This window comes from Canis lupus, chromosome 3, assembly GCF_003254725.2.
Source record: "Canis lupus dingo isolate Sandy chromosome 3, ASM325472v2, whole genome shotgun sequence".
Classification (NCBI taxonomy): Eukaryota; Metazoa; Chordata; class Mammalia; order Carnivora; family Canidae; genus Canis; species Canis lupus.
In genome coordinates this window covers 53,233,378-53,258,388 of record NC_064245.1, presented here as the reverse complement: position 1 = coordinate 53,258,388, position 25,011 = coordinate 53,233,378, and the positions used below count along the sequence as shown (strand labels likewise).

General features: G+C 50.7%; 3 protein-coding genes across 19 annotated transcripts; 1 reads left to right on the top strand and 2 right to left on the bottom strand.

Annotated features, from left to right (window-relative positions):
- Positions 1 to 18: 18 nt before the first annotated feature.
- CIB1 (calcium and integrin binding 1) lies at positions 19 to 24,428 on the top strand. Of its 2 annotated transcripts, none has more exons than XM_025437139.3 (7): positions 19 to 130; positions 10,514 to 10,579; positions 22,229 to 22,337; positions 23,440 to 23,590; positions 23,739 to 23,857; positions 23,934 to 24,022; positions 24,169 to 24,428. In XM_025437139.3, the coding sequence occupies exons 1-7, from the start codon at positions 126 to 128 to the stop codon at positions 24,188 to 24,190; spliced, it is 561 nt and encodes a 186-aa protein (XP_025292924.1). In that variant the 5' UTR covers positions 19 to 125; the 3' UTR covers positions 24,191 to 24,428. The 2 variants fall into 2 exon arrangements, with proteins under 2 accessions (XP_025292924.1, XP_025292923.1); XM_025437138.3 differs by lacking the exons at positions 19 to 130; positions 10,514 to 10,579 and adding exons at positions 20,701 to 21,007; positions 21,137 to 21,171.
- Positions 145 to 13,797, bottom strand: TTLL13 (tubulin tyrosine ligase like 13). Of its 13 annotated transcripts, XM_049108456.1 has the most exons (16): positions 11,482 to 13,797; positions 10,605 to 10,860; positions 10,220 to 10,260; positions 9,389 to 9,507; positions 8,033 to 8,163; positions 7,637 to 7,793; positions 7,125 to 7,268; positions 6,694 to 6,779; positions 6,178 to 6,409; positions 5,512 to 5,705; positions 3,095 to 3,280; positions 2,631 to 2,811; positions 2,144 to 2,323; positions 1,257 to 1,575; positions 671 to 919; positions 145 to 371 (listed from the first exon to the last, which is right to left on the bottom strand). In XM_049108456.1, exons 2-15 carry the CDS (start codon positions 10,847 to 10,849, stop codon positions 711 to 713), a joined length of 2,424 nt encoding a protein of 807 aa, XP_048964413.1. In that variant the 5' UTR covers positions 10,850 to 10,860; positions 11,482 to 13,797; the 3' UTR covers positions 145 to 371; positions 671 to 710. The 13 variants fall into 13 exon arrangements, with proteins under 13 accessions (XP_048964413.1, XP_048964417.1, XP_048964412.1 ...); XM_049108460.1 differs by having other exon boundaries at positions 145 to 919; positions 1,257 to 1,368; positions 2,090 to 2,323; XM_049108455.1 differs by having other exon boundaries at positions 145 to 919.
- Positions 13,925 to 20,616, bottom strand: GDPGP1 (GDP-D-glucose phosphorylase 1). Of its 4 annotated transcripts, XM_025437135.3 has the most exons (4): positions 20,244 to 20,261; positions 19,924 to 20,030; positions 19,280 to 19,506; positions 13,925 to 15,274 (listed from the first exon to the last, which is right to left on the bottom strand). In XM_025437135.3, exon 4 carries the CDS (start codon positions 15,264 to 15,266, stop codon positions 14,109 to 14,111), a length of 1,158 nt encoding a protein of 385 aa, XP_025292920.1. In that variant the 5' UTR covers positions 15,267 to 15,274; positions 19,280 to 19,506; positions 19,924 to 20,030; positions 20,244 to 20,261; the 3' UTR covers positions 13,925 to 14,108. The 4 variants fall into 4 exon arrangements, with proteins under 4 accessions (XP_025292920.1, XP_025292918.1, XP_035570579.1 ...); XM_025437133.3 differs by lacking the exon at positions 19,280 to 19,506 and having other exon boundaries at positions 20,244 to 20,616; XM_035714686.2 differs by lacking the exon at positions 20,244 to 20,261 and having other exon boundaries at positions 19,280 to 19,522.
- Positions 24,429 to 25,011: the final 583 nt, after the last annotated feature.

The window sequence follows — 25,011 nt, the reverse complement described above, 5'->3', positions numbered from 1 at the left end:
AGCAGGGATGGCTGCGCGTCTGGTCCGCTTCCGGCATAGGGCCGGATAGCTGCGCTTGAACCTGTACGCGATTCACCCTTCCCGGCTGTGAGTGTGGAGGACCGACCTGAGACGCAAGGGCCAGAATGAGGTAGAGGACGCTCCTGCAAAAAGCCATAAACTTTAATAAAAAGACGGATTCATGTGCCAAGAGCCGCCCCTCTGCCCAGGCCGTCCGGTCTCCGCCGCGGCGGCGAGAAGGGCGTGCCCTTCGTCGGTCCTCTGAGGGCGACAGCCCCGGGCCGTGGGCACTCGGCTCCTCTGGGAAAGGGGCGCCCTGTCGCCAGGATAACTTCCGGTCCCGGGCTGCACCCCGGGCTCAGACCCATCACCTAGCAATAAATCCAGGATAAGGTTTGAAGGGTGGGGATGAGCACGTGGCCGACCCAGGCTCCTCTTCATCTTTTTAAAATTATTTTACGGATCATAAAATAATCTTAGGGTATTGAGGAATTCTTGATTTCTTTGTGTTTTTGCCTCGTGCAAATGGGGTTCGTGGCCAGGGCTTTACAAACCAAAGCTTTGGTGGCAGTCTCTTCATTTAGCAAAAATTGAAGGCCCTCTGCCCCTTTGGAAACCTGAGGAGGTTCTCCAGGAGAGGTTGAGCGCTGGGCTTCCATCTTGCGTTTACCTGTGGTGGCTGATGTCAAGGAGTGCAGTGGTATTCAGCATCAGGGGGGCAGAGGCAGGGCAGAGACATCCTGGACCTTGGGTGCCCTGTGTTCAGAGTCTACCTCCGAGGGTAAGGTGCTGTCAATCCATGAGCTACTTGCCACTCTTTCTGGTTGCAGATGGTAGCCCTGCTTTAGGGTTAGAGAGGATGACTCTGATCCTGCCAGAGCTCTGTTTATGGCTTCGAGCCTTCTGCTGGCTTGGCCTTCTGCAGTGGAAACACGGGTCCCCCTGAGTTGGTATTCACAGGAGATTGGCTCACCTCTTTACCAACTGTTGCCCAACTGCCAACAGAGAGGAATGGCATCCCATGCTTCCCTCCAGCATCTTTACCACTCTGCCTTGTGATTGTGTGTTTACTTGGTCTGTTGCCCTGTTATGTATTGATTGTTGGGACTGTCCTGCCGTTTCTACCAGGGTCCACTACCTCTCCCATTCCCACACTAGTGGAGGTGCTGAGTTATATTTTGGGAACATTTCTGCTGTCATGTTTGCTAGTGGGAATTTACATGTCAGAATGACCAAAGTTGGTTTTGCATACTTACGGCTTGTGAACCTGACTCTCGCCCTGGAAAAATAGCGCCTTCCAGATATCTTCATTGACAATGAACAGGGGCTGATGGCTGCTGGATCTCCTATCCAGTTGAAGTTCTTGGGCTGTAGATGGCACCAGGAATGATGTGGAAATGCAGCATTTATGGTTGGTAGGGGCCCTAAGATCCTGGGGATGAATTCTTGGATCCGAACTGGATACAGAAAATGAGGAGGGCCCTGCACTTTGGCGGCCCCTCTCAGGAGGACCAATGGGACCAGACTCACAGATTGCAGTTCTTGACTGCCCAGCCTATCCTGGTGAAATCTAGCCTGGAGGAGAAAGCAGCCCCTTACCACATTTCTTGTGAGGCTGGGCGGAATGGTGGGAAAAAACAAGTAACCGAAACATCTCTTCTAGGCCACAACCACTATTTAACCAGCTACTCCTTTGGGGCTTAGTAAAAACAGAGGACCCAGTACACTTGCTACTAGCCCAGGGAATAGTGAATGCAGCAGCTGTTCTGTTGGCCCAAGTCTGTTTACTTAATTCCTGTTAGAGCCATGGCACTGGCAGCACTAGGGAGAGATTACAAGGAAGCCACCATGACTGGTGACCTTGTTTGTCATGAGTTTGGGGTTACTGCAAGACTCAGGTAGAGAGAGCAACTCTTATGAGAAGGTGGGGAGCTGCACTTGGCCGAATGTCATTACTACAAACAAGGGAGCTTGGGAACAAATGCAAAAGGAACAGAGACCCTTTCCCAATGCCCAGCATACTGTTTTCCCAGGCTCCACACCAGACACCATCACATTAGCCTCCTGTGCTGCAGCCACCACCACGTACCAATGCAGCCCTTGTTCCCTTGTTTTGTGAGAGGGTGCGCGCAGGGACCCTCACCCCATACTCCTCAAGATTTCTCTGGCCCTGGTGGTTGGGCTGCAGCATGCGAGTGAGCTGCTCTACAATACCGAGGCTTCGGATAAGATTCTTCCTTTGAAGCAAAGCCTTCATTCTCTCCAGCTCCTCCTCTTCCACAATTTCTTGCGGATGCATGGTATCCAGGTGTACTGACAGCAGCTACAAGGTACACGAGAGATGAATGCGAGATCTCCAGGGGCGATCTTCCACACCATCAGCAAGGATGCCTATGGGACTCCCGCCTACTCCACTCCCACCATCCCTTCCCTGACCCTAGTGGAAGGTTCCCTCTGTTATCCATTCTCTCGCCACCTGTTCCACAAGGTTAGGTGGAACACTAATTAGGAGCATTAATTAGGAGCTCCTCTCTCTTATACAAGAGGAGGAGAGGACAGCAGAGATTCCCTTCTCTAGGAGTCCCAACCTGTTTCCGGCAGCAAGGCAAGAGCTACCAAACCCCTGACACCTCTTTCTCCCGGGTCCGGTTCCTGTAAGCCAGGTGGGTGGAGAATGCCCGGAGCCCGACCCTGGATCGGCTCTTCTCCCCTGCTGATTCACCCTGGTTCTGGTCCCTGCTTTCTTTCCGCTTCTTACTGCCTGAGGTCTCCTGCTGTTCCTGCTTAAGGCGGATCTCTTCCAGTTGCTGCCTGACAAGACACAGCAACTTCAGACACTGGAGAAATTGTGTTGGGGAGAAGTAGGGTGAGGGAGAGTGGGAAATCTGTTGGGGGGATGGATGGGAGAAGAATTGAAGGGGAAGACAGGAAACCTACTTAAATGAAAACAGAGTCCCTAAGAGTCTGATAAAGTTTATGACTCCATTCCTCTTTTCTCAAGTGTCTGCCTTCCTCTCTATACCTTGCTGGGAAGCAGTTCAGCTACAGAGTATGCCCCACCCACGTGGACAGAGGAGAATGCAAAGCAAAGTACCTGGCACACTCCTCCCTGGCCTTGGAAGCAGCAGTCTCCTGGAAGAGGGAGCCATTGTGCTTAAAGAAAGGTGAATACTTCTCCATGTCAGGCCCAGGGTAGATCCGCCGATATCCTCCGAGGTGGGAATCCTCGTAGCGTTCCTGATCTAGTACCGCCACATGGGACGACTCCCTCTGTTCTCGCCTATGGAAACCAAGCTCAGAGTGAGTCGGGAGAACTGTGAGAATGTTCGGTGAGGAAAGGAAAGCTGGCCAAAGCTTTGAGTATCTCCTGCTAGCTTCGTGGCCTTTCTGGCTACTGCCCATGTAGGGAAAGTTGCCGAAACCATCTGGCCAATCCCACCTGTGTGTAGCCATGGAAATAGAGGTTTGACTTCCAGAAATCTGGTTTTCATCTTGAGTGCAAAGGAGTCCACTCATAAGCTAGCACTCCAAGTTATCACAATCTTTTAGGTTTCTGATTATAGGGCAATATATATTAATTATAGAAAATATAATTTTCTATAATAAGAAATAAGAGCAGAAAAGATAAATAAGAAATAAGAGCAGAAAAGATAAAACCTGGGATCCCTGGGTGGCACAGCGGTTTGGCGCCTGCCTTTGGCCCAGGGCACGATCCTGGAGACCCAGGATCGAATCCCACGTCGGGCTCCTGGTGCATGGAGCCTGCTTCTCCCTCTGCCTATGTCTCTGCCTCTCTCTCTCTCTCTCTCTCTCTGTGACTATCATAAATAAATAAAAATTAAAAAAAAAAAAAAAGAAAAGATAAAACCTCCCATAATCTAAAAAAAAAAAAAAACACAAAAAACAAAACAAAAAAACTCCCATAATTTTACTGTGCAATTAGCATGTTGGTTATGGGCATCCCCCAAGTCTGAATCCTAGCTTTGCTACTAACTACCTTGCTTCTTTCTTTCTTCCTTTATTGTTTCAGACAAAAATGGGATCATACAACATTTTTTTTTAAATTTTTATTTATTTATGATAGTCACAGAGAGAGAGAGAGAGAGGCAGAGACACAGGCAGAGGGAGAAGCAGGCTCCATGCACCGGGAGCCCGACATGGGATTCGATCCCGGGTCTCCAGGATTGCGCCCTGGGCCAAAGGCAGGCACTAAACCGCTGCGCCACCCAGGGATCCCCCTATGTTAAATGGTTTCCTAGTATTCAAGTGACTCTATGATTGTGCTTTTTTTTTTTTTTAAAGATTTTATTTTATTATTTTTTAAAGATTTTATTTATTTATTCATGAGAAACAGAGAGCCAGAGACAAAGGTAGAGGGAGAAACAGGCTCCATGTAAGGAGCCGGATGCGGGACTTGATCCTGGACCCTCAGGATCACTCCCTGAGGCAAAGGCAGATGCTCAACCTCTGAGCCACCCAGGCGTCCCTAATAGATTTTATTTTTAAGTAATCTCTACACCCAGCATGAGGCTCGAACTTACAATCCCAAGATCAAGAGTGGCACGCTCCGTTGGCTGAGCCAGCCAGGCACCCTTGTATATTTGTGTTTAATAAAGTCCAGTAGTTTTTAGCCCTTTTCCTCACTGAAAGACATGATCCATACAGTCATGTGTGCAGTCCCACTGTGGGAATACCCAGTGTATTACAGTTATACTTCACCTCCATTCACACATTTGAGTGCCTACACCAAGGCCCTCAAGATATCATGACAAATCAAATACACAGCTGGCCTTGCATATTGCAACGCAGGTAGGGAAGAGCAGTATTGTTATAGGAATAATTCTAAATCCACTCCAATTCATTTGTATGTATTATGAACATTTTTATAGTTTATCAGCAACAAATCACCAGGTTTGTAACCCAAACTTTTCATCTTCTAATGAAACCCAAACTTTTCATCTTATAATGAAAGCAATAGTGGGTGAAAAATACTGGTTTAAACAATCCCTTATTATTGAATGACTTTCTGTTTCATTATTACGAAATTCTTAGAGGAGCTTTGTTAAAAAACAAGAACAAGAACAAACAGCTAATCCAATCACATACATCGTATGTGCTAGTGTAAAATAGCTCTAAACTACACTGCTAAGCATGGTACAGAGAGTGTGAAAGTTACACTATTGTCTGGGTAGATAAAGGGAGAAGAACAATCTGTATATATAGATATATCATAGATATATATGGTATAGGTATGAATTCGTTAAATGTTAGTGAAAGTATACACGTGACCCTATAGATTGGTTCCTCCAGGGAGGATACAGTAGCTGGAGAAGGGTAAGAGATATTACTCACAACATCTTTTGAATTTTGAACATCTTGTCAGTGATATGTAATATATTATCTATGCCAAAAAAAAGTTCTTCATAGCTAATTAGCCCCAGACCACCTTTGCCACCCAAAGAAGCACTTTTACGCTCAGGCAAGTGATAATAAATGAGATAGGTCAAACACCTGGAGCACCTGGTGTCTCGTGGCTGTTGGTGGCACTGGAAAAGCCGCTCCTTGACTCGCCGCTTGTCCTCCTCCATCACCTTCCTTTTGTCACAGCCCTGGAGGTTGACAAGGGTCATGGCATCACAGAGAAGCGCATCCTTCACTTCTCGATCGAGGCGGGAGTCAGTGGTGAAACTTGGAGAGTGGTTTACCTGCCAGGAGGAAGTCATTATCCACCCTGTTCCTAGACCACCCAAGCAGGTGTGGTGTCTTGCAGGCCTGGCTGGAGGGTCTAGTCAAGACATCCCCCACAGAGGCCTCAGCCAAGGAGGCTGGATGTTCTGACATCCAAGGCCACAGGGCTCTGCCACTAAGATTCCTCCCTTACACAGGCTGGTGAGAGCAAACCAGACAGCCTGATTCTATAGATACAGTGTCCCTAAAGATAAAGATTACATGAGGAACACTTGGGATCCAAATCCTGGATTCCTGTGGTGGAGGCCAGAGACCACTGAGGTTTGACTCAGCAGGTCAAAAGTGTAGAGATCTTAATACCTTCTGCCAGTTCCTACCCACCCCAGGGCTGCCACTGGGTCCACCACCTGAGTGCACTCCTATCCCAGGCATCCTGTTCAGGGAGGCCTCTAGACCTTGGTTTTGCAAAGCCCAGGAGATATTCCTCACCTCCAGCAGCCAGGGCTTCAGCTTGTGGTCCAGCAAGATGTCAAAACCAAGGATCTCAAAACAGGCACATGTACCTCCACTCAGATATTGGGGAAAACAGGTTCGGTAGTTGTGGCGAAGAACAGAATGAGCTGAGATGATGGTTTTGATGATGATGTCCTCAATGTCGCCCCACAGCTCTTCGGGGTTGTAGCTGTGTTCTCGCAGCCAGGCGTTGAGTGTAGACAGTTTCCTGTGAGGCCCAGTGCTCAGAAGGACCCATTTCTACACCAGTGGGTCTGGGCCGCAGGCAGGAGGCTCCCTACCACTAACCCTAATTACCCTAATTCTGTATCTACGTGGGAGCGTGGAGTGGGGCTTAGTTATCGGGGTGGGGGTGGGGCTGCACTTAGAGATCATGCACAGGACAGTGGTCTGTAAAGGTTGTTTTCCTGAGCACTGGCCTCCTAAAAGCCAGCTCAATGTCATGGGGTGCTCAGACTGTAGTGCTTAAAGTGCAATCAGAGTCGGGAGTACCTCTTACTGCCTACAGCATCATCTTGGACAAAATTCTCATTGTGTTTGTTGATAGCATAGTTGGTCAGGTGCATACAGACGTCATCCTGGGAAGAGAGTGGCCCTGTGGCTCAGACGGCTTCCCTGCAGCACCCTCTCCAGCCCATCATTCCCTTTTTATTACCCATTCCTCCCCAGGACAGCTCATCTCCTGTCCTTCTTCATCTAAAAATTCCAGGGGAAGAGGGTATGCCAGGCTCCTCTAGGTGGGTGCCTTAAGAGAGCACCCACCAAATGCTCTCTTCCCCACCAGGAGCTGGGGGGCTCACAGGTTCCTTCCTTCTTTCTGGGTGACAATGACAACGCTCTCTACCTGTTTTCTCTATAGAACTTCAGCACTCATGAGAAGAGGGTACCACCCTGCCCCCCAGGACTGCCGGCTGGCCCCTCACCAGGTTGTTGTGGCTGGGCTCCACGTAGGGCATAGTGGCAAAGCGGGCCAGGCCCTCCTCATACATGAAAATCCGGAGAGGGTCACAGGATGTGATCAGGACATAGATTCGCATATCAAACTTGAAGCCGTCAATGAGGAAGGGCTGAAAGCATGCAAACCCACCAGGGAAGAATACTTTCAAAGCGCTCATTCTATACCACTACATTGTTGTGTTTCAAATACGTAACAACTCATTTAATTTTCATAATAACTATATGAGGCATAAAGTGGTTACTGTTATTATTCCCATTCAACAAATGAAGAAACTAAGAAAGAATAAGAAATTGCCTGAGATCACATATCTAGGGAGGCAGGCAGGCTGCTCTGAACCAAGGCTCTGTACTGCCTCCAAGATACGGGCAAATGGCAGGAAGGCTAAGAGCCGGAAACTGGCTTCCTCTCTGGCACTGGGAGAGATGAGGTGCCCCAGTGCTGCAGGGAAGGCCCTGGTGGTCCCAAAGCACCCTTCACCTTGGAGATGTATTGCTGGCAGATCATATGCTCTCCTGGCTTGATCTCCCGGGGATTTCGGGTAATGAAGATGCCCCGTCCCTGGCAGCCACTGTCTGGCTTGCAGATATAAGTGCGGGTTTTTCGCTGACGACCATAGGACTGGAAGTCCCCATAGCTATGTGCAGAAGGAGGCTGGTCAGAAGGGTTCTGTGCATCACAGCCGGGCCAGGCCCTGTGGAGTTCTGCTGTTCATGCTCTTCCCAGAGCGTCAGTCTCAAACCTGCTTTTCTTTGACCAGGTGAAACTCTCATCCCTTGACACTTTCTAAGTCACAAGGCCAGAGTCTGGAGGGAACTCACACGGTGAAACCGTTCCTCCCCCAGGATATCAGCCCTGGGAGGGGGCCTCACTCACTCTGCAGGGAGGCACCAGGTGCGGGGGAAGATGTTGTATTCAGTAGGATAGAGTTTCTGCATGCGGTTGAGGTTGCGAGCCAGTAGATCTTTGCGGCAGATTTCTGTCATGCCAGGGAAGTGGTTGATTTTCTGAAACAAAGTCAGTTGGTTATCTACCTCCACCAGCAGAGTTAGCAGCCATCCCTGGAGCCTTGGGCATATCAGGAGGACTGGGAAGTTCAAGGTAGAAGTCCCCGCAGAGGGGGTGCCTGGGTGGCTCAGTGGGTTGGCATCTGACTCTTGATTTTGGCTCAGGTCATGATCTCAGGGTGGTGAGATTGAGCCCCTCATTGGGCTCTAAGTTGAGCATGGATCCTGCTAGAGATTCTCTCTCTTCCCCTCACCCTCTGCTCCTCCCCCATCCAAGTAGGCACACCCAAAAACTCTCCCTCTAAAAAAAAAAAAAAACCCATCAAGTCACAGTTGGATAAACATTGTACCTAAAACCCTAAGGGAGAAAAAGAAGTTTCCCTAGGACTAGTGAGAACCTTCTCAAACATCCACACTGAGTTTAGGGAATGAAGGGCAGCCAGAAGGACTCACCAGGACTTGGGCTTTCTAGCCACCTTATCACCTCCCCCACATCACCAGGGACTAGTCTTATAAGAATAATTGGTGCATGGGAGCACAAGCAAATGAGAAACCATTTTCCAAAAGAGAAAAGGAAATTGAGAACCAATCCCAGGAAATGCACTGCCATGGCACCCCCAGCATATGATGTTGCCATGGTGGCCTGCTGGAACCCCGGTGCTGGGATGCAGCATCTCAAGTTGGTTCTGGACTGTCTCACCAGCTTTACCATTCACTAGCTGCGTGAACTTGATACTTCTAAACCTTGGTGTCCTCTTAACACAAGGGTATCTGCCACTCAGGGTTGTTTTCAAGGATTTAATTGAGGGAAGGATGTAAAAGCACTTAACACAGTGTCTGACATACAGTACACCCTCCATCAATACTGTTAATTATTGTTGTGCTTTTTCTTACAACTGCGCCAGGCAGATCCCTTCTGTGGGGCTTCTTGGGCACCTGTAGCTCACCTCCTCTTAGGTGGGCTCACCTACCCCAAAGGGGGCCAGCTGGGCACAAATGCCTCCAGGCAAACAGTGCCCAGTAGATACCTCCTTCCTAAAATAGAAATTCCAGACACCCCAGAGGAGAATTTTCCCAATGGAGCAGAAGCCCTGGCCATGGCCTTTCCTGCTCTGCCCAGGGGCACAGCCATAGAGGGTAGCGGTCCCAGGTGCCTGACCAGAAGGGCAGGTGTACTCATTCAGCGGCCACAGCCCCTTTAGGCCCTTGGATCAAGAACTTGTACCTGAAACCTCTTCATGTCCATGACTCTTTCCAGGGAGACAGAGCAGTCTGTCCAGTACACAGTCCACTCCTCGTCCTCCCCCACCTCCTTCAAGCCACACATTTGGGCTGCCCGGCGCACTGCAGAGAGAGGCAGGTCAGTGGTGCCAGCCTGGGCACTGGTAGCAAGCCTTGGGATTGTATCTGGGTCAGGAAAGGAACAGACCTGACCAGAGTGGGCTGAGGATGGAAGGGGTTCTTACCTCAGTTCTGCAATTTAATTACCATGTGACAATTCCAAGTTCAAGGCTGTCAGGGCCCTTCCAAAATCTGTGACAGAGAAAACTAGAGCCTGGCTCTCTGCTCCTGTCAGTCCAGTCTCTTTCAAAACTGGGTTTCTGACCTGCAAAGCTGACCCTCTGTAGGGGGTCACACAGGCATCTCACAACTAGGTGGCCCCTGGCACCTATGGCAGTGGGCATAGGAGGAGACAGAAAGCTAGCTGACCTAGCTGGTGATATTTTTTTTTCTTTGAATTCCTGAAGCCCCCTCAAAAACTTCCTTGAAAAAAAACTGTATTGACCTGTTCTCATCTCAATTCTGGTAAAATCTGGGAAGGGTGGGGCAATGATGACCTTCAGTCATTTTTTCTCTTATTAGTTAAGGTTGGGGGGTGGATTCCCATCCTCCCCCTAAGACTGGAACAATGATGTCTCAGTTACTAGTAGGCACATACAGGTTATAGGCCCTAACTAGATGCAGGGACAGAGAACCTGACTAGGGGACTGTCCCCAGAGCAAAAGCTGCAGGTGCCCTTTATGCGCAGTGGTGTGTGAGTGAGGTGGATGCTTACCGCTCTCATATTTGCAGTTGGTCAGGTTGATGGCCAGGGGTCTGGAATGGAGAAATAGTTGATATCAGGTAGTGGGATAAACGACACAACTTGGGCTGCAAGGCACCCAGATAAACAGACACCCAACACATCTACAGTGCAATTCATTTTCTCTGAAAGCCACACACACACAAACCAGAATGATATAAATGTGCTGAAAACGCAAACCAAGCCATTTCAAATGGTTCTGAATTTTGTGTTTTTGTAGTACTAAAAGGTTAATGATGTTCCTGTATTCTCTACCCTCTTTTGTAGAATACAGGGAAGACCCCCAGCTACTGAAGGGAAGCCAAGGAGTGACTCTCTTCTGAAGCTAGGCAGGTGAGTGGGCCCAGGGACCTGTTACCTGCGTTTCTGCCTTCTCTTTCTCCTCCCAACTTCTAAGTCATCTGGGGCTATGATTTTCTTTGGAATTTTCTTGGCCACAATAGATAAGGGAACTCCATCCCCAAATTCCTTATAGTCAGCCTTTGAGAGTTCCTGCTGAGAAGAGTTAGAAGGGATGGTAGCTTCCCCTTTAACACACTCCTCCTCAGATTCCTCTTCTTCAGCGTACTCTGATTCGCTGGTCTTACAGGTATTTGGCTCCATCCTCTTGGATTCTGAGGGGAGAGGGGTGAGAGTGAAATATGTCTCAGAACTTCCTTCCTCCAGGGTCAGGAAGGCTGCAGGTGTCCGGGCAAAGGACCTGCTTCATGGTGCTAGAAGGGAAGGATGCTGCCCCTTCAGAACAGAACACTACTGGGGCACCTAGGTGGGAGCTGCTTCTCCTTCTGCTATATCTCTGCCTCTCTCTGTCTCTCATGAATAAATAAATAACATCTTAAAAACAACAACAACAACAATCTTTCTAGGTAATGGGGGCGTAGTGGGGGAATGCCTGTGAGATGTTGGATTCCTCAACAAGCTTTGATCATCGAAGATCCCTCCTCCATACAGCACACTGGGGTGCACGGAGAAACTGAACAGAGCTGGCAGGGGCCATGACCATGGCTTTTTTATTCCTGAGTGGGAAGGGAGAAGCCTGGGCTCTGGGGGGGACCTTCGATTTTAATATAGAGCTAAAAACCAAGGGTCCCCTAAGCCGGCCCTTTCCCTGTCCGGGGAATCCGAGACACACAGTTTCTCCATGTGTACACACTGGCACTTGATGGTTAAGACCCTCTGGGCTCAGCTGGCGGAGGGGAAGACCCTTTGGGCTCTGCTGGGGGGACACTGCCCACCCGAGATTCCGAGGAGAGGGGAGGGGCTGGTGGGTCCGCCCCTAGCGGTCTGGGGCTGGACTCGGCTGGTCGCTCATGTCCGCCTTTCGCCCGGCTCCTGCTCCTTCCCGGGCGTCTCTGGGCCTCCGGGACCGCCTTCTTGTTCCACAGGACTGACTGTCCCCGCCGATCGCGAGGGGGAGCCCGCTCTCCCTTCCCCCCCCACTGGGTTTCGCTTCTAGCTCAGAGATCCCGGTGGCGGCAGCGGCGCCTCCTAGAGCAAGCCTGTAGCAGCCGCCACCGCTGTCGCCATGGACACGAGGGCGGCCCCCATTGGAGAAGCGTTCTGGGGGCGGGGCCTCTGCGGCGGGTCTCGCGCTGGGGCCGCTGGGACTTGTGGTCCTTCTGCTTCTACGCCACCTCAGCTCGTCTCCCTGAAGCCTGTTTCGAACCAGCCTCTTGGAATTTGGCTGAGTCTGTGTCCGGGGCAAACGCCTGCTTGCCCTCCCTTGGGTTTGTCGCGTCCGCCCTCGGGAGGGACGGCGGAGAGGATTGCTCTGTGCTGCCCCGAGAGTAACAGGACGGCCGCGTCTTCGCGCTTCTTCACCGTCGCCCTCCGACTTCTGTGCCACACTCGCCGCATTCTGTTCACCGTGTCATTTTAAGATTATCCCACGTGCCTACATCTAAAGGACACTTAGGAATCTCCCTCCTTTAAAAAGACCTGGACATTTCCTGATTCATGCATTTCTTGCTTTTTAAAAAAAGATTGTATTTTTTTATTCATGAGAGACAGAGAGGCAGAGACACAGGCAGAGGGAGAAGCAGGCTCCCTGCGGGGAACCCGATGCAGGCCTCCATCCCAGGACCCCGGGATCACGACCTGAGCGGAAGGCCGACCCTCAACCACCGAGACACCTGGGAGCTCCCATCCCCCCCATCACCAGTTCTTGCCAGAATTGCCACCATGCAGCAGTCTCTTCATTGGACTCCCTGATTGTTCTCCCCTCCTCTATCCACATTACAGCTTAAATATTCTTTCTAAAATGCAAATTTGATACTCCCCAATTTAAAACTCTTCAAGGTTTCCCGTTAGATCAAATCCCAAACTCCTTGGTTACATAGGCCCTCCCCCGAAAAGTTAGCGGAAGTGGAGGCGCTGGGCTGGATCGTGCCTTCCTGTCTTCCTACAGTGCCAGAAGCTGAGTACAGAGGGTCCCCTAAATAGTCCACGCTTATGCTAGAAAAAGCCCAAATCCTTCCTGACAATTCACGAACTAAATAAACAGCTGGGAAGTAGCAGCATAGAGAAAACGTATTTGAACCCTCCCCCTCCCCTTTCTTATGGAAACAGTTTGGCCACAGAAGGCTTTCTTCTGAACAGCAGTCCTGGGGATAAACTTTGGTATTTGGCCTCATGGCCTGAGACACAAAGTCCACTTAGCTGTAATGGTCATCTGCACTTCCCTCAGTCTGAGCAAGCAAAACAAAGTGATGCTATTGGAGCTTGTAGATGCAAAGGCTCACAGAAAAGCAGCATAAGCTAAAATTACCGCAATGTTCCAAAAAGAGGACGTCAACCCGAAACTGTTTATAGGAAATAAAATGTCAAATATATATTTAAATGTAAATGTTCAACTTTTCTTAACTTTTTTTTTAAGATTTTTTTTTTTTTTAAATTTATGATAGTCAGAGAGAGAGAGAGAGAGGCAGAGACATAGGCAGAGAGAGAAGCAGGCTCCATGCAGGGAGCCGGATGTGGGACTCGATCCAGGGACATGATATAAAAGGAAGTCTGCAAGGCAAGAATATGTAATGCTTTCCTTTTTAAATATTTATTTGTTTGTTTGTTTATTTAATTCAATTCATGAGAGACACAGAGAGAGAGAGAGGCAGAGACAGGCAGAGGGAGAAGCAGGCTCCTTGCAGGGAGCCCCACTGACTAGATCAGGTCTCCAGGATCACGCCCTGGGCTGAAGGCGGTGCTAAACCGCTGAACCACATGGGCTGCCCCCTTTTTAAATATTTATGAGAGAGTGCACTCGCACAGCAGGAGCCACGGGCAGAGGGAGAAGGAGAAGCCGACTCCCTACTGAGCAGGGAGCCCAGGGCTCAATCCCAGGACCCTGAGATCATGACCTGAGCTGAAATCAAGAGCCTGGATGCCTAAGCAACTGAGCCATTCAGATATCTCCATACTCCTTTCTTAGTATCCAGTTTGACATCCCTGACGCTTGTCCAAGAAGAAAGATAAAAAGCAGATACACTGGGGAACTCAGGTGGCTCAGTCGGTTAAGTGTCTGCCTTTGGTTCAGGTCATGGTCCCAGGGTCCTCAGATTGAGTCCCCCATGAAACTCCCTGATCAGCGGGAGCCTGCCTCTCTCTCTGCCTCTGCCACTCCCCCGCCTCAAATAAATAAATAAAATCATAAAAAAAAAAAAAAAAAAGCAGCAGATACATTCATGATGGCTCATTCATTTGATTTATTCTAGGGTTTCTTCTCTTTACAGAGACCACTTATCAGTTCCTTACCCCTCCCTTTAGGCTGAGACCGGTGAGAGGCAGTCATGGAAGCCCAAATGACCACTGTGGACAACTTTCCGGAAAGGGCCTTAGGCTGGATAGAAAATAAATACTTCCAGAAGGATTACTGCTCATCCTTGGCTATCAAGTCCACCAGAGTTGCCTGTATTTCCTCTGCCTGGGCTGGGGGCAGCAGACAGTCCTGAATAAGGGCCAGAGCAGCCGCCTCTGTCAGAGTGCCGAAATCCTGGGATGTTTTGATGGGGAGGTGCCCAGCCAGCTCACAGAGGGCGACGTTGAATGCATCACCTTCCTTTACTCCAAAGTTGGACTTCCGGGCCCAGAGAATTACTCGGACACCTGTGAGAGCTGAGGAAGGTGATGTCTTTCCAGGTGGGGCCCCCCGGGTCACAAATAAATTATGGGCAATCTCATGGTCAGTCAGATAATCAGTGGCCCGACATACCCTGCCCACCAAGGCTTCCAAGTCAGGCCCTGGCCCGCTTGTGTAAAAGAGGAAGCCAGGAGCTGGGAGGGCCTGGAGCAGATGTAAATGGCCCCCCGGGTCCAGGGGCTCACTCGGTGCTCCCTCCACAGGCAGTCTGTGAGCCAGGTAATATCCGTGCAGGTGGAGGTGGTTCACAGAGGCCAAGCCACCTAGGCTGTTGAAGCCGACACGGAAGCCTGGGTGTGAGCTCAGAAGCACAGCCTCAATGCCGGCCTGCAGTGCAGCTGGTAGCAGGCGCTGGGGGAGCCCACGGGTGGGCGCGGGCACCAGCAGCACGTGGCCCCATTCCAAGGGGCTGACATTGATCATTACGTAGATGTCCTCTTGCTGAACAGCACCTGGGAGATCAGGCTCCCGGAGCAAACGGAAGAGGACTTCTCCTGGTCGGATCTTGTTGAAGTTAAACTGTTCAGGGTCAAATGCCTGCTTCACACTCTGGATGTTCTGAGGGCGCCTCCTCTGCACACCTCGCTCCACGTTCAGCTGGGCCACAAAACCCACTGGCCCAGGGAGGGTTTGGGTCTGCAGCTTCCCCAGGCAGTAGCGGAACAGCCCCAGTTCCATCCGCTGCCTCCAGGCGGAGCAGAGAACAGAGTCGAAGCGAGACCTTGCTATCCTGTCCAGGAGGCTGGGTGCGGTCCTTGGCCACTGAATCCCTTCCAGAATGAGTTCCTTCTGCCCATAGACAAAATCAGGAATGCTTTGCTCTTCCCAGTCCTTACTGTTCGGAGGGAGCAAATAGGGAGTCTCATTTGAATCCTGTGGAACAGCCATGGACTGACCTGAAACAGTCATAAGAGGTGAAAAATACATAATGCTGTCCCATTTCCAGAAATTTTATTTTGATTTTCAAATAAATTTTACTTTTTGTTCTGATTACAAAAATAATACATGCCTTTGGGAAAGTATTTTGAAAATATGGAAATCACTCATGGTTCTATCACATGCAGATTAGCATTCATTTTTGCTGAAATAAAAAATATATGCTTTTTCTTTCTTTTTCTAGCATAAAGGTCATGTATATTGAACAAACTTTTTTTTTTAAGATTTTATTTATTCATGAGAGACACAGAGAGAGAGGCAGAGACATAGGCAGAAGGAGAAGTAGGCTCCCTGAAAGGAGCCTGATGCAGGACTCGATCCCAGGACCCTGTGATCATGACCTGAACCAAAGGCAGATGCTTAATCATTGAGCCACCAGGAGCCCTTGAATAAACTTAATGGGAGAAAAAAAATGAAGATAAAATACAACCCTTATTCCAATGCCTGGGGGAAAAAAATCACCATTTACACTCAGCCTTTCTCTGTCTCTCTTTTTTTAAATTAAGTAATCTCTATGCCCAATGTCGGGCTGGAACTCACAACCCTGAGATCAAGGGTCAGTCACTCCTGGGCACCTGGGTGTCTCAGCTAGTTGGGCATCCAACTCTTCAGCTCAGTCATAAGGGTCATGACCTTAGGGTCGTGGGATTGAGGCCCACATCATGTTCTGTGCTCAGCATGGAGTCTGCTTGGGATTCTCTCTCCTCCTCTCCCTCTGCCCCAACCCGTTCTCTCTAACATAAATAAATAAATCTGTACCAAAAGTAAGTTAAGTAGATAAAGTAGCTGCTATGCATGAATGAGGGCACAGTAGCAAATGAGGTGAAAAGGCTCCTATTGTTATGGAACTTATATAATGGGTAGAGTCAGACAATGAGCAAAATGAACAGGTTAATTGCTCAAGGAATGCTAATGGTATTGGCTTTCTGTGGAAAATAAATGTGATACAATAGAGGATAACTAATAAAAGGTGGGATCAGGGTATTGTACTTCAGCAACAGGGCAGGGTAGAGCTCTCTGAGGTGACAGCTGAGAAAAGACATGCACAGAATGAGTGGAAGCCTGCAATGAAGAGCCAAGGAAAATGTATTTAGGAAAGGAAGACTAGAAGTCCGAGGTCCTGATTCAGGCAGGTGTTTGGCCTGTTCCAAAAACAGAACATTGGGCTCCTGGTGCATGGAGTCTGCTTCTCCCTCTGCCTATGTCTCTGCCTCTCTCTCTCTCTCTCTCTGTGTGACTATCATAAATAAATTAAAAAAATTAAAAACAAAAAAACAAAAAATAAAAAACAGAACAGAGGTTAACCAGAGCATGGCCAACAAGGAGAGGGTGGAAAATCAGCTGGAGAGGAAGTCAGGGGCCAGATTAGCTGCAGGCCCTTATGCACCAAGGTCAGGCACTTAGGTTTTATTCTAAATGGATGGCAGCCTGGGTGGCTCAGTGGTTTGGCATCACCTTCAGCCCAGGGCTGTCGGGCTCCCTGGAGATGCGGGATCAAGTCCCATGTCAGGCTCCCTGCATGGAGCCTGCTTCTCCCCCTGCCTGTGTCACTGCCTCTCTCTCACGCTCTCTCTCTGCGTCTCTCATGAATAAATAAAAAAATTTTTAAAAAGCACCATGTGATACTTTATAAACCTTTTTCAAACTGCTGTGCGGAAGATGGATATAGGGGAGCAAAAAGGAAGGCAACTCTGATGGCCAGGCAAGTGGAGAGGGCGACTGGATGGCACAGGTGGGATCAGTGATAGAGAGAAAGGAGTAGGGGACTTGGGTCCTGTCTGGAATGCCAGAGGAGCAGGGCCTGCTGACAAGCTGGCTAAGGGGACAGAGGCACAGGGAAGCCCTGGGAGGGGCCTCAGCTTCAGAACGAGGCACACTGTAGAGGCAATCAGAGATGGAGGAGCTGGGGGTGGGGTGGGCATGGGGAATAGGTTGATTAGTAGGGGGGAACTGAGAGTTCAGTTCTGATGGCTGAGCTGGAGATGCAGCCCGAGCATCTGAGAAGTGGTGTAGGCAGCTGACCATCTAACCTGGAGGTCAAGGGTAAGAGTGGACTAGATAAAAATTTGGGATCACATTTTTTTTTTAATTGTATTTATTTATTTGACAGGAAGAAAGAAAGAGAGAGAGAGAATAAGCACAAGCAGAGGGAGTGGTAGAAGGAGAGGAAGAAGCAGGGAGCCCAACCAGGTCTTGATCCTGGGACCCTGAGATCATGACCTAAGCTGAAGGTAGACGGTTCACTGACTGAGGCACCCAGGCGCCCCTGATGACACACCAGAAGGCTAAAAATACGAGTAAAGACATTATTGATCAATAGACTCAATAGAAAGTGGGCACAGTCAGATTTACATTAAAGTGAACTTGTAGGGGCGCCTGGGTGGCTCAATCAATTAAGCAACTTCCTTCAGCTCAGGTCGTGATCGCAGGGTCCTGGGATTGAGCCCCACATTGGGCTCCTGGCTCAGTAGGGAATCTGCTTCTCCCTCTGTCCCTCACCCCGACTTGTGCTCTCTATCCCTCTCACTATCTCTCTCAAATCAATAAAATCTTTAAAAAAGAAAAAAAAGTGAACTGGTCAGCAAAAAGCATGACTTATGAATAAAGAAGACTTTAGAGAGATCAGTCAGCAGTGACCACATGACAAGATCAAACCTTTAGAGGAAAAAAAAAAAAAAACAGAGGAAAGGGAGCACTGGTTTCATGTCTGTCTTCAGGTATGGGCTGGGGGCTGAGTTCTCTCACAGGCATGACAACATGCCTGTGAATTTGGGATCATCGTGGGACAAAGGTAAGAGATTAAGCCTTACAGGCTGCCAAGGTGTTTGAATTCCTGTGCTACTAGTCACTAGGGATGTGACCTTGAGCCCCCAGAATGAAGTTCATTTCCTCACCGTGGCCTCTGGGCTCTCAAGGCATGGCTGTGCCTCCCTCTCTCACCTCCTCCCATTCTCCTCTTCCCCTTGGCTCCTCTGCTCCTCACTTCCTGAACTCCTTCCAGCTCAGAGCCTTGATGCTGTCCCACCTTCCAGCCTACAATAATACCCTAGTCCCAGACTTTCTTCAAAGGGTCAGCTCGTTCAGGTCTCTGATCAAAGGTCACTCGCCTCGGGGAAACCTTGTGTGGCTCTCCTATCTAATGTCCCAAGAAAAACAGGAAGAAGGAAATATTATAAACAGGGAAAAGATGTCCTGGAAAACCACCAAAAAAAGAGGAATGCAAATCCAAGAGTTGGTATAGTTACCAACAAAACTTTAAGAGATCCAACTAAGAAATAAAACCATTGAATAAGTAACACTAGAAGCAGTTTTGTTTTGTTTTGTTTTAGAAGAGGTTTTTAAAACTATATCAGCAACTCAGTTTTACATTGTCTCAAGAATTGGTCAGGTGCAGGCAGGACAGTATGCTAAGCAGACTAGAATGCCTATTCAATAACTTAGAGTGAGAGACATGCCAAATAGCACAAAATATTGGTCCCTCCTCTATACAAAAAATCTACCAGGAACCAAAATTATAATCAGAACAGTTGTTCAATGAAAGGTTCAACACTAAGTGAGGTGGCTAAGAGATCTTTGTCACAACTGCTCACCAATGCAACTTCCAATTTCCATATCTTCACTATCTCACCGCAAAGTCCAAGGACCGGCATTGGCTGGCCAGTGCTCCTCCCCCTCGGTCTAGTACAGGAGACACTACGACAACTTCCTGTTCTTTGCCTATCCTTTTACTAACCAAAAAAAAATTTTTTTATGATCTTATTTATTTATTTGAGAGAGAGAGTAAGAGAGAGAGAGAGAACATGAGAAGGGAGAGAGAGAGAAGCACACTCCCTGGGACTCCATCCCAGGATCCAAGAACCCCGGGATTATGACCAGAGCCAACTCAGGCACCCCTAACCGAACTCTTCTTATACAGAAAGAGCCCTAGTGTCAAGATGATTGGGTTGGGATGGGACCACACTCACTTTGGTTGTGGTGTTCCCACTGTTTTGCAGCCTCCACTTCTTGGAATGGAATATTTCCACAGTGGTGGGACTCACATGTTGAAAGAGTGAGTCTTACTAAAGTCACTCTCAGATGAACAGCTTATTGATTGCTGGGGTTAGCTAGTCATTCATCAAACATTTACTCAATTGCCACCCATCAGATACTGTAGATCACGATTCTTGCAACTCTTCATGGAGCTTACAGTCTAGTGAGGGGAAGAGCTACAGACATTAATCAACACCTAAGCAAACATAAGTTCAAACATGCTACAGTGCTGTTGTCAAAGACAAGGAAGCCCTGGATACTCTGGAAGCCTAAGATTCCTAATCTAGTCTAGGGAACTAGGAAGGGCTTCCCTGAGGCTAACAAGTAAGAGCAACGGAGAGCCCATTGTGACCGGACCCCGGAAAGCCAAGAGAAGAGGGCAGAGAGAGACTGAAGTCAGATTTTTGAGGGCCGGTATTTAGGTTTTTAACCATTTATTAGTTTTAAACTGAAATCATCATGATCAGATCTAGACTTTACAAAGATCAGCAAGTAGAATGAATCAGGAGAATCAAGAACTAACCCCTACTGTTTTGTCAATTATACATCAATAAAGGTGAAAACAAAATAATCTCACCTCCACCTCCTCTCTCAGCTTGGAATCCTCGCCTTCTAGAACAGTGTGTAGGGTTCTTCATGCACGCATGAAATTTGTTGAGAGCCTACTCCGTGCCAAGCACCGTCCTAGGATTGACAGGGGACAAGCTCAAACAGCTCAACCTCAGTCCCCGCCGCCTCTGGACGCGGGGTCGGCTCAAGGGAGGCCTACAGACACGCGGAGCGGCGAGAAGAGCCTTGGACGGGGGTGACGGCTCTCCACATGCCCGAGCCTAGACAAGTCACCGAATCCTCTCCCCACTCGGACCTGCTGTCCACATTTGTAAGACGGGAACCTACCTTGTAGGGTGAGCATCGAAGATCACTATGCACGGCTCCTGCGGTCTGCAGACCCTCAGCGTACAGCCTCAGCGGGCCTGGGGGCTCCTGCAGGTGGCATGCAGGCTGCAACACGTGCGGCGACGGTGCAATGGAAGCGTCTGGAAGAAAAAGCCCTCGCTGCGCGCGAGTGCGCGGCAGGCCGCCTTCGGCCACGTAACAAGTCTCGCGCTTTCCCGGATTTCCAGGCTCCGGGTACTTGCCTGGGGCTCGGACCGCGCCCCAGGGAGCCGCCGCCACCTACAGCAGCGGAGAAGCACGCTGCGCGACCCCGGCCGCAAGCTCCGAGCCGGGCCATGGCTAGGCGGCGGGGACGCGCACGCATGCGCAGCCCGCCCGCACCCCCGCCCGCACCCCCGCCCGCCCGCGGCGAGGCTCGCCCCGCCCTGCTCGGAGGCGGGGCCGCGCGGCCTGGGCTCCGCCCCGGAGCGTCCGGCCCCGCTCCGGGCCCCGCCTCCAGCTGGCCGCGGAGAGCCCGGAGCGGGGAGCCGGGAGCGGGTCGGCGGAACCGGACCGGCAGCGCCCGGGCACTTTAAGGAGGGGGCGGGCCCGGGGGCAGCGGCCCCAGGACCGGTTGCCGCGGGGACAGGGCGGTGACGCGGCCCGAGGGCGGAAGTGGAAAAAGTTGCCGGCGCCCCGAGGCAAGTTGGCGGAGCCGTGCGCGCGGCGCGACGATGGGGGGCTCGGGCAGCCGCCTGTCCAAGGAGCTGTTGGCCGAGTACCAGGTGCGCGGGACGCCGGTCCCCGGGGAGTTTGCGCGCGGCCCGGCGCTGGCGAGCGGGGTCCCGGGGCGGGCAGCAGGGCGGGTGCGGCCCCCGGGAGGCCCGCTGAACCCCTCCCGTTTTGCCTTCCAGGAGTTGACGTTCCTGACCAAGCAGGAGATCCTCCTGTAAGTGCAGCGTCCAGCCTCCGCAGCCGGGTCCTCTGGAGGCGGCTGCGGGGGGCTCTGTCCAGGCGGGCAAACGGAGGGCCCCAGAGGGAGGGGCAGGGGCGCGCCCGAGGTCCGCAGCCGAGCCGGAGCCGGAGCCGGCGCCGGGCCCCGGGCCCCGAGAGCTGGGCCGTGCCCTCCACCTCGCCGCCCCCGGCCGGCTGGGCACCCCCGGGCCTGCGCCTCGCTGGCTTCCGCGTGACCGAACTTCCTGCCCGCGCCCGGCAGGGGCTGCTGTGGCTCTCGGTGCGCCGCGCCCCGCGGGAGCCTGGCTCCGGGCAACTTGGCCCGAACTGACGCGGCAGCCGTTAACGTTTACCGAGCGCGCGAAGCGGTCGCCTACACGACCTAATTCAGTCCTCAGGAGGGAGGTCCCGCGGCAGGGAAGCAGGTTTCAGAGAAGTTTGGTAACTTGCCTGAGACTACATTCCAAGGAGGAGGATTTGAACTCGGGCTGGAACCCCCTTCCTAGCCGCCTGCCAGCTTTTTGCGGTCAAGGCACTTGAGCGAGGAGATTCCTGGGCTTCCCTTGGCAAAAATAATCCCAGTGGGAAGGAGGTGAGGGCTGAGGAAGAGCTCCTGTAGGGTAGTTGCTAAAAAAAAAAAAAAAAAAAAAAACGGTGGGAGGCTTTGAGGAGCTGGAGATCCCTGCAGTGAGATGGGAGACATTTCGATTTTACTCTTTTTCCTGTTTTTCAGGGGCAACTTCTGGCTCCTTCTGCAGCCTCTCCATCCCCCAGGGAGCTCTAGAACCAATGCCCAGTACAGTGCCTGGCACACAATAGGCCCTTAGTAAATGCCCATTGCCCGAATGGACTCTCAGTGCAGTTTTGTGTCATATGTGACAATACACATGGGGGTTATATATATCGTCTCCTTTTGGCTTATGCTTGATGACGGAGAGGTTCTATGTATGTGCCTTAGCTCCCCACTTGGTGTATAACGGATAACAAGACAAGGAGCAGGGGATGTGATGCACACTGGAAGGTTTGCCAACAGGTTCCCTTCCTTCTGCCAGAGCCCACAGGCGGTTTTGTGAGCTGCTTCCCCAAGAGCACCGGAGTGTGGAGGAGTCACTGCAGATCCGAGTGTCCTTGGAGCAGATTCTCAGCCTTCCAGAGCTCAAGGTAACAGTTCGCCACCCTCCCTCCGCTACACGCCTTGAGATCATGTGGTCACTGGTCCCCATTCTGGTCTTCTCTCCACTTAGCTCTAATTTCCTGAGGACTAGGGCTTTCCCAGACTCACCCGGTCAAATTAACTGGAATAGTGTTTTTCAAGCTGGGATTCTTGGATATGTTCTTGGGGAGTCAAAGAAGTTTTGTCTTTATTTTTTTTATTTATTATTTTTAAAAAATATTTTATTTATTTATTCATGAGACACACACAAGGAGAGGCAGAGATACAGGCAGAAGGAGAAGCAGGCTCCATGCAGGGAGCCCGACATGGGACTCGATCCCAGGTCTCCAGGATCACGCCCCGGGCTGAAGGCGGCGCTAAACGGCTGAGCCACCGGGGCTCCCCCGAAGTTTTGTCTTTAAGAGGAGTTGAGCTACCTTATTAAAGTTTGAGAAACCTTATTCCAGAGGCCGATTGCCTCTCCATAGGGTTGCTGTGAAAAAATTCTTTTAAAGATTTGTATTTATTTATTTATTTGAGAGAGAGAGAGAGAGAGAGAGAGAGGAAGGAAGGGAGGGGTTGGGGTAGGGGAGCAGGGAGAGGGAGAGGGACAAGCAGATCCCGCACTGAGCACGGAGTCCAATGAGGGGCTCGATCTCATGACCCTGAGATTACAACCTGAGCCCATGACCTGAGCTGAAATCAAGAGTCCAATACTGAACTGACTGAGCCACCCAGGGCGCTACTACTAGGAAAATGTTTATGCAAAGGGCCTGGCCTAGTACCTATAACACAGTAAGTGTTCCAGTAAATGTGTTTTAAAGTAACCAGCCCATCCTGTTCTCTTTGCTTAGGATGCTTGTCTTCCTTCTCTGCTCCTGGGCCTGCCTTTGGGTTAAACTGACTCACAGGAAACCATCCCTGTCCCTTCCCCAAGTCATTTGGTCCTCCTGCCCTCCATGCTGGCCCTAAAACATTGATCCTCGTCTCCCGTGAGCCTGAGCTCATGGAGCGGGTACTGTGACCTGCTCCCCCAGGTTCCTGGTAGGATTTGAGGAGTGTGTGACCTGGGCTGCATCTGTGGCATTCACACCAGGCTCTCTTGCCTAGGCCAACCCCTTCAAGGAGCGAATCTGCAGGGTCTTCTCCACATCCCCCGCCAGGGACAGCCTGAGTTTCGAGGACTTCCTGGACCTCCTCAGTGTGTTCAGTGACACAGCAACTCCAGACATCAAGTCCCACTATGCCTTCCGCATCTTCGGTGAGAGCCAGGAGCAGCCTGGCAGGACACGGCCTGGTCCCTACGTGGTCTGGGCGGTGGCATACTGCTGGGGGGCCGGGGGGCCTTCTGTGGAGCCTTGGAGCTCACCCTGACCACATTCATTCTGGCTTCCCATGTCCATCTCTAGACTTTGATGATGATGGAACCTTGAACCGAGAAGACCTGAGTCAGCTCGTGAACTGCCTCACAGGACAGGGCGAGGACACACGACTTAGTGCCTCAGAGATGAAGCAGCTCATTGACAACGTGAGTAGCGAGGCCAGGCCAGGCCAGGGGGCGGGCAGGAAGGGCTGGGATTGGTCTGAAACTCTCTCTTTCCCAGATCCTGGAAGAGTCCGACATTGACCGGGATGGCACCATCAACCTCTCAGAGTTCCAACACGTCATCTCCCGTTCGCCGGACTTCGCCAGGTATGATGATGGTAGTGCGGGAGGGACAGATACGGCACAGCCCATTCCAAAGGGTCTTAGGGAAGATGTGGGCAGGCTGGGAGTTAGTCCCCGCCCCGCTCGCTTCTCTTCCAGCAGAAACCCTGACTCACCCTTCTCTTGTTCAGCTCCTTTAAGATTGTCCTGTGACAGGAGCCGTGGCGTGTGTCCCAGCAAGCACCCTGTCAGAGAGCCTTCCCACTGCTGAGCTGTGGCCGAGGTCATGCCTGTGTTGCCAGGGCCGGCCAAGCTGGCCTAGCCCAGAGCTGGCACTGTGTGGTCCTGCTCCAGGCAGGGGAAGGCCCTCCATGCTGGTGCCTCTCTCCTTCTGTCATTGTCATCGCTGTTTGTGTTCTACTAATATATAATAAAGGTTTAGATGTTCGGACCCTTTGCGTGATACTAGAAATGCTGGTATGAGGAAGGACTGGACTTCTAGGAGCCTTCGGTCATCCTGGGAAGAGTAGGACCGAAAGGGCCAGGAGGAAGGCAGCCTGTAGCCCACCCAGCCCACCCCTCATGAGGGTGTCAGTATGAAGGGTAGCACGACAGGTGGAACTCTCATGTATCCTGATGGTGGTGGTACTTCCATCAATTTCTACACACTTTAAAATTTATATGACTGTGTGCCAAAAGAAAAAGACACTATTTCACTGTATGATCATATAAAAAAGAAACATTTTTAAAGTGAAAAAAAAAATAGGACAAAATCCCCGATCTACCTGTGTTCCCACCCTGAACTGGAGGAGATGCAGGGTCAAAGGGGTTCAGGGAAAATGAGGGAATCCCTTGCCCTCCCATCAGTGCATGAAACTTCCAACCTTAAGGACCACACTCCACTGGGAGATGGGAGTTGGCTCAGCCAGGGTGGCTCTGGCCCGATAGCCCCTGGAAAGAGGAGGCTTGGAATGCCCCAGAACTCAACTCAGAGTATCAGACCAACTTCAAAAAGTAACAGTCCTTTGAGAGGA

What these genes read in the sequence shown, in the direction of transcription:
- TTLL13 (XM_049108455.1), bottom strand. Translation starts at nt 10,849, where the DNA reads ATGGAGCCAAATACCTGTAAGACCAGCGAATCAGAGTACGCTGAAGAA. An exon ending in CGAGACACCAGGTGCTCCAG is followed by an intron (nt 3,281 to 5,511) that starts GTGTTTGACCTA and finishes TGGTTTCCATAG; the next exon opens with GCGAGAACAGAGGGAGTCGT. An exon ending in GCCAGGGAGGAGTGTGCCAG is followed by an intron (nt 2,812 to 3,094) that starts GTACTTTGCTTT and finishes GTGTCTTGTCAG; the next exon opens with GCAGCAACTGGAAGAGATCC.
- GDPGP1 (XM_025437133.3), bottom strand. Translation starts at nt 19,984, where the DNA reads ATGAAGAACCCTACACACTGTTCTAGAAGGCGAGGATTCCAAGCTGAG. An exon ending in AGCTGAGAGAGGAGGTGGAG is followed by an intron (nt 15,275 to 19,923) that starts GTGAGATTATTT and finishes TGACTGTTTCAG; the next exon opens with GTCAGTCCATGGCTGTTCCA.
- CIB1 (XM_025437138.3), top strand. Translation starts at nt 20,957, where the DNA reads ATGGGGGGCTCGGGCAGCCGCCTGTCCAAGGAGCTGTTGGCCGAGTAC. An exon ending in TGAAGCAGCTCATTGACAAC is followed by an intron (nt 23,858 to 23,933) that starts GTGAGTAGCGAG and finishes TCTCTTTCCCAG; the next exon opens with ATCCTGGAAGAGTCCGACAT. An exon ending in CGTTCGCCGGACTTCGCCAG is followed by an intron (nt 24,023 to 24,168) that starts GTATGATGATGG and finishes TCTCTTGTTCAG; the next exon opens with CTCCTTTAAGATTGTCCTGT.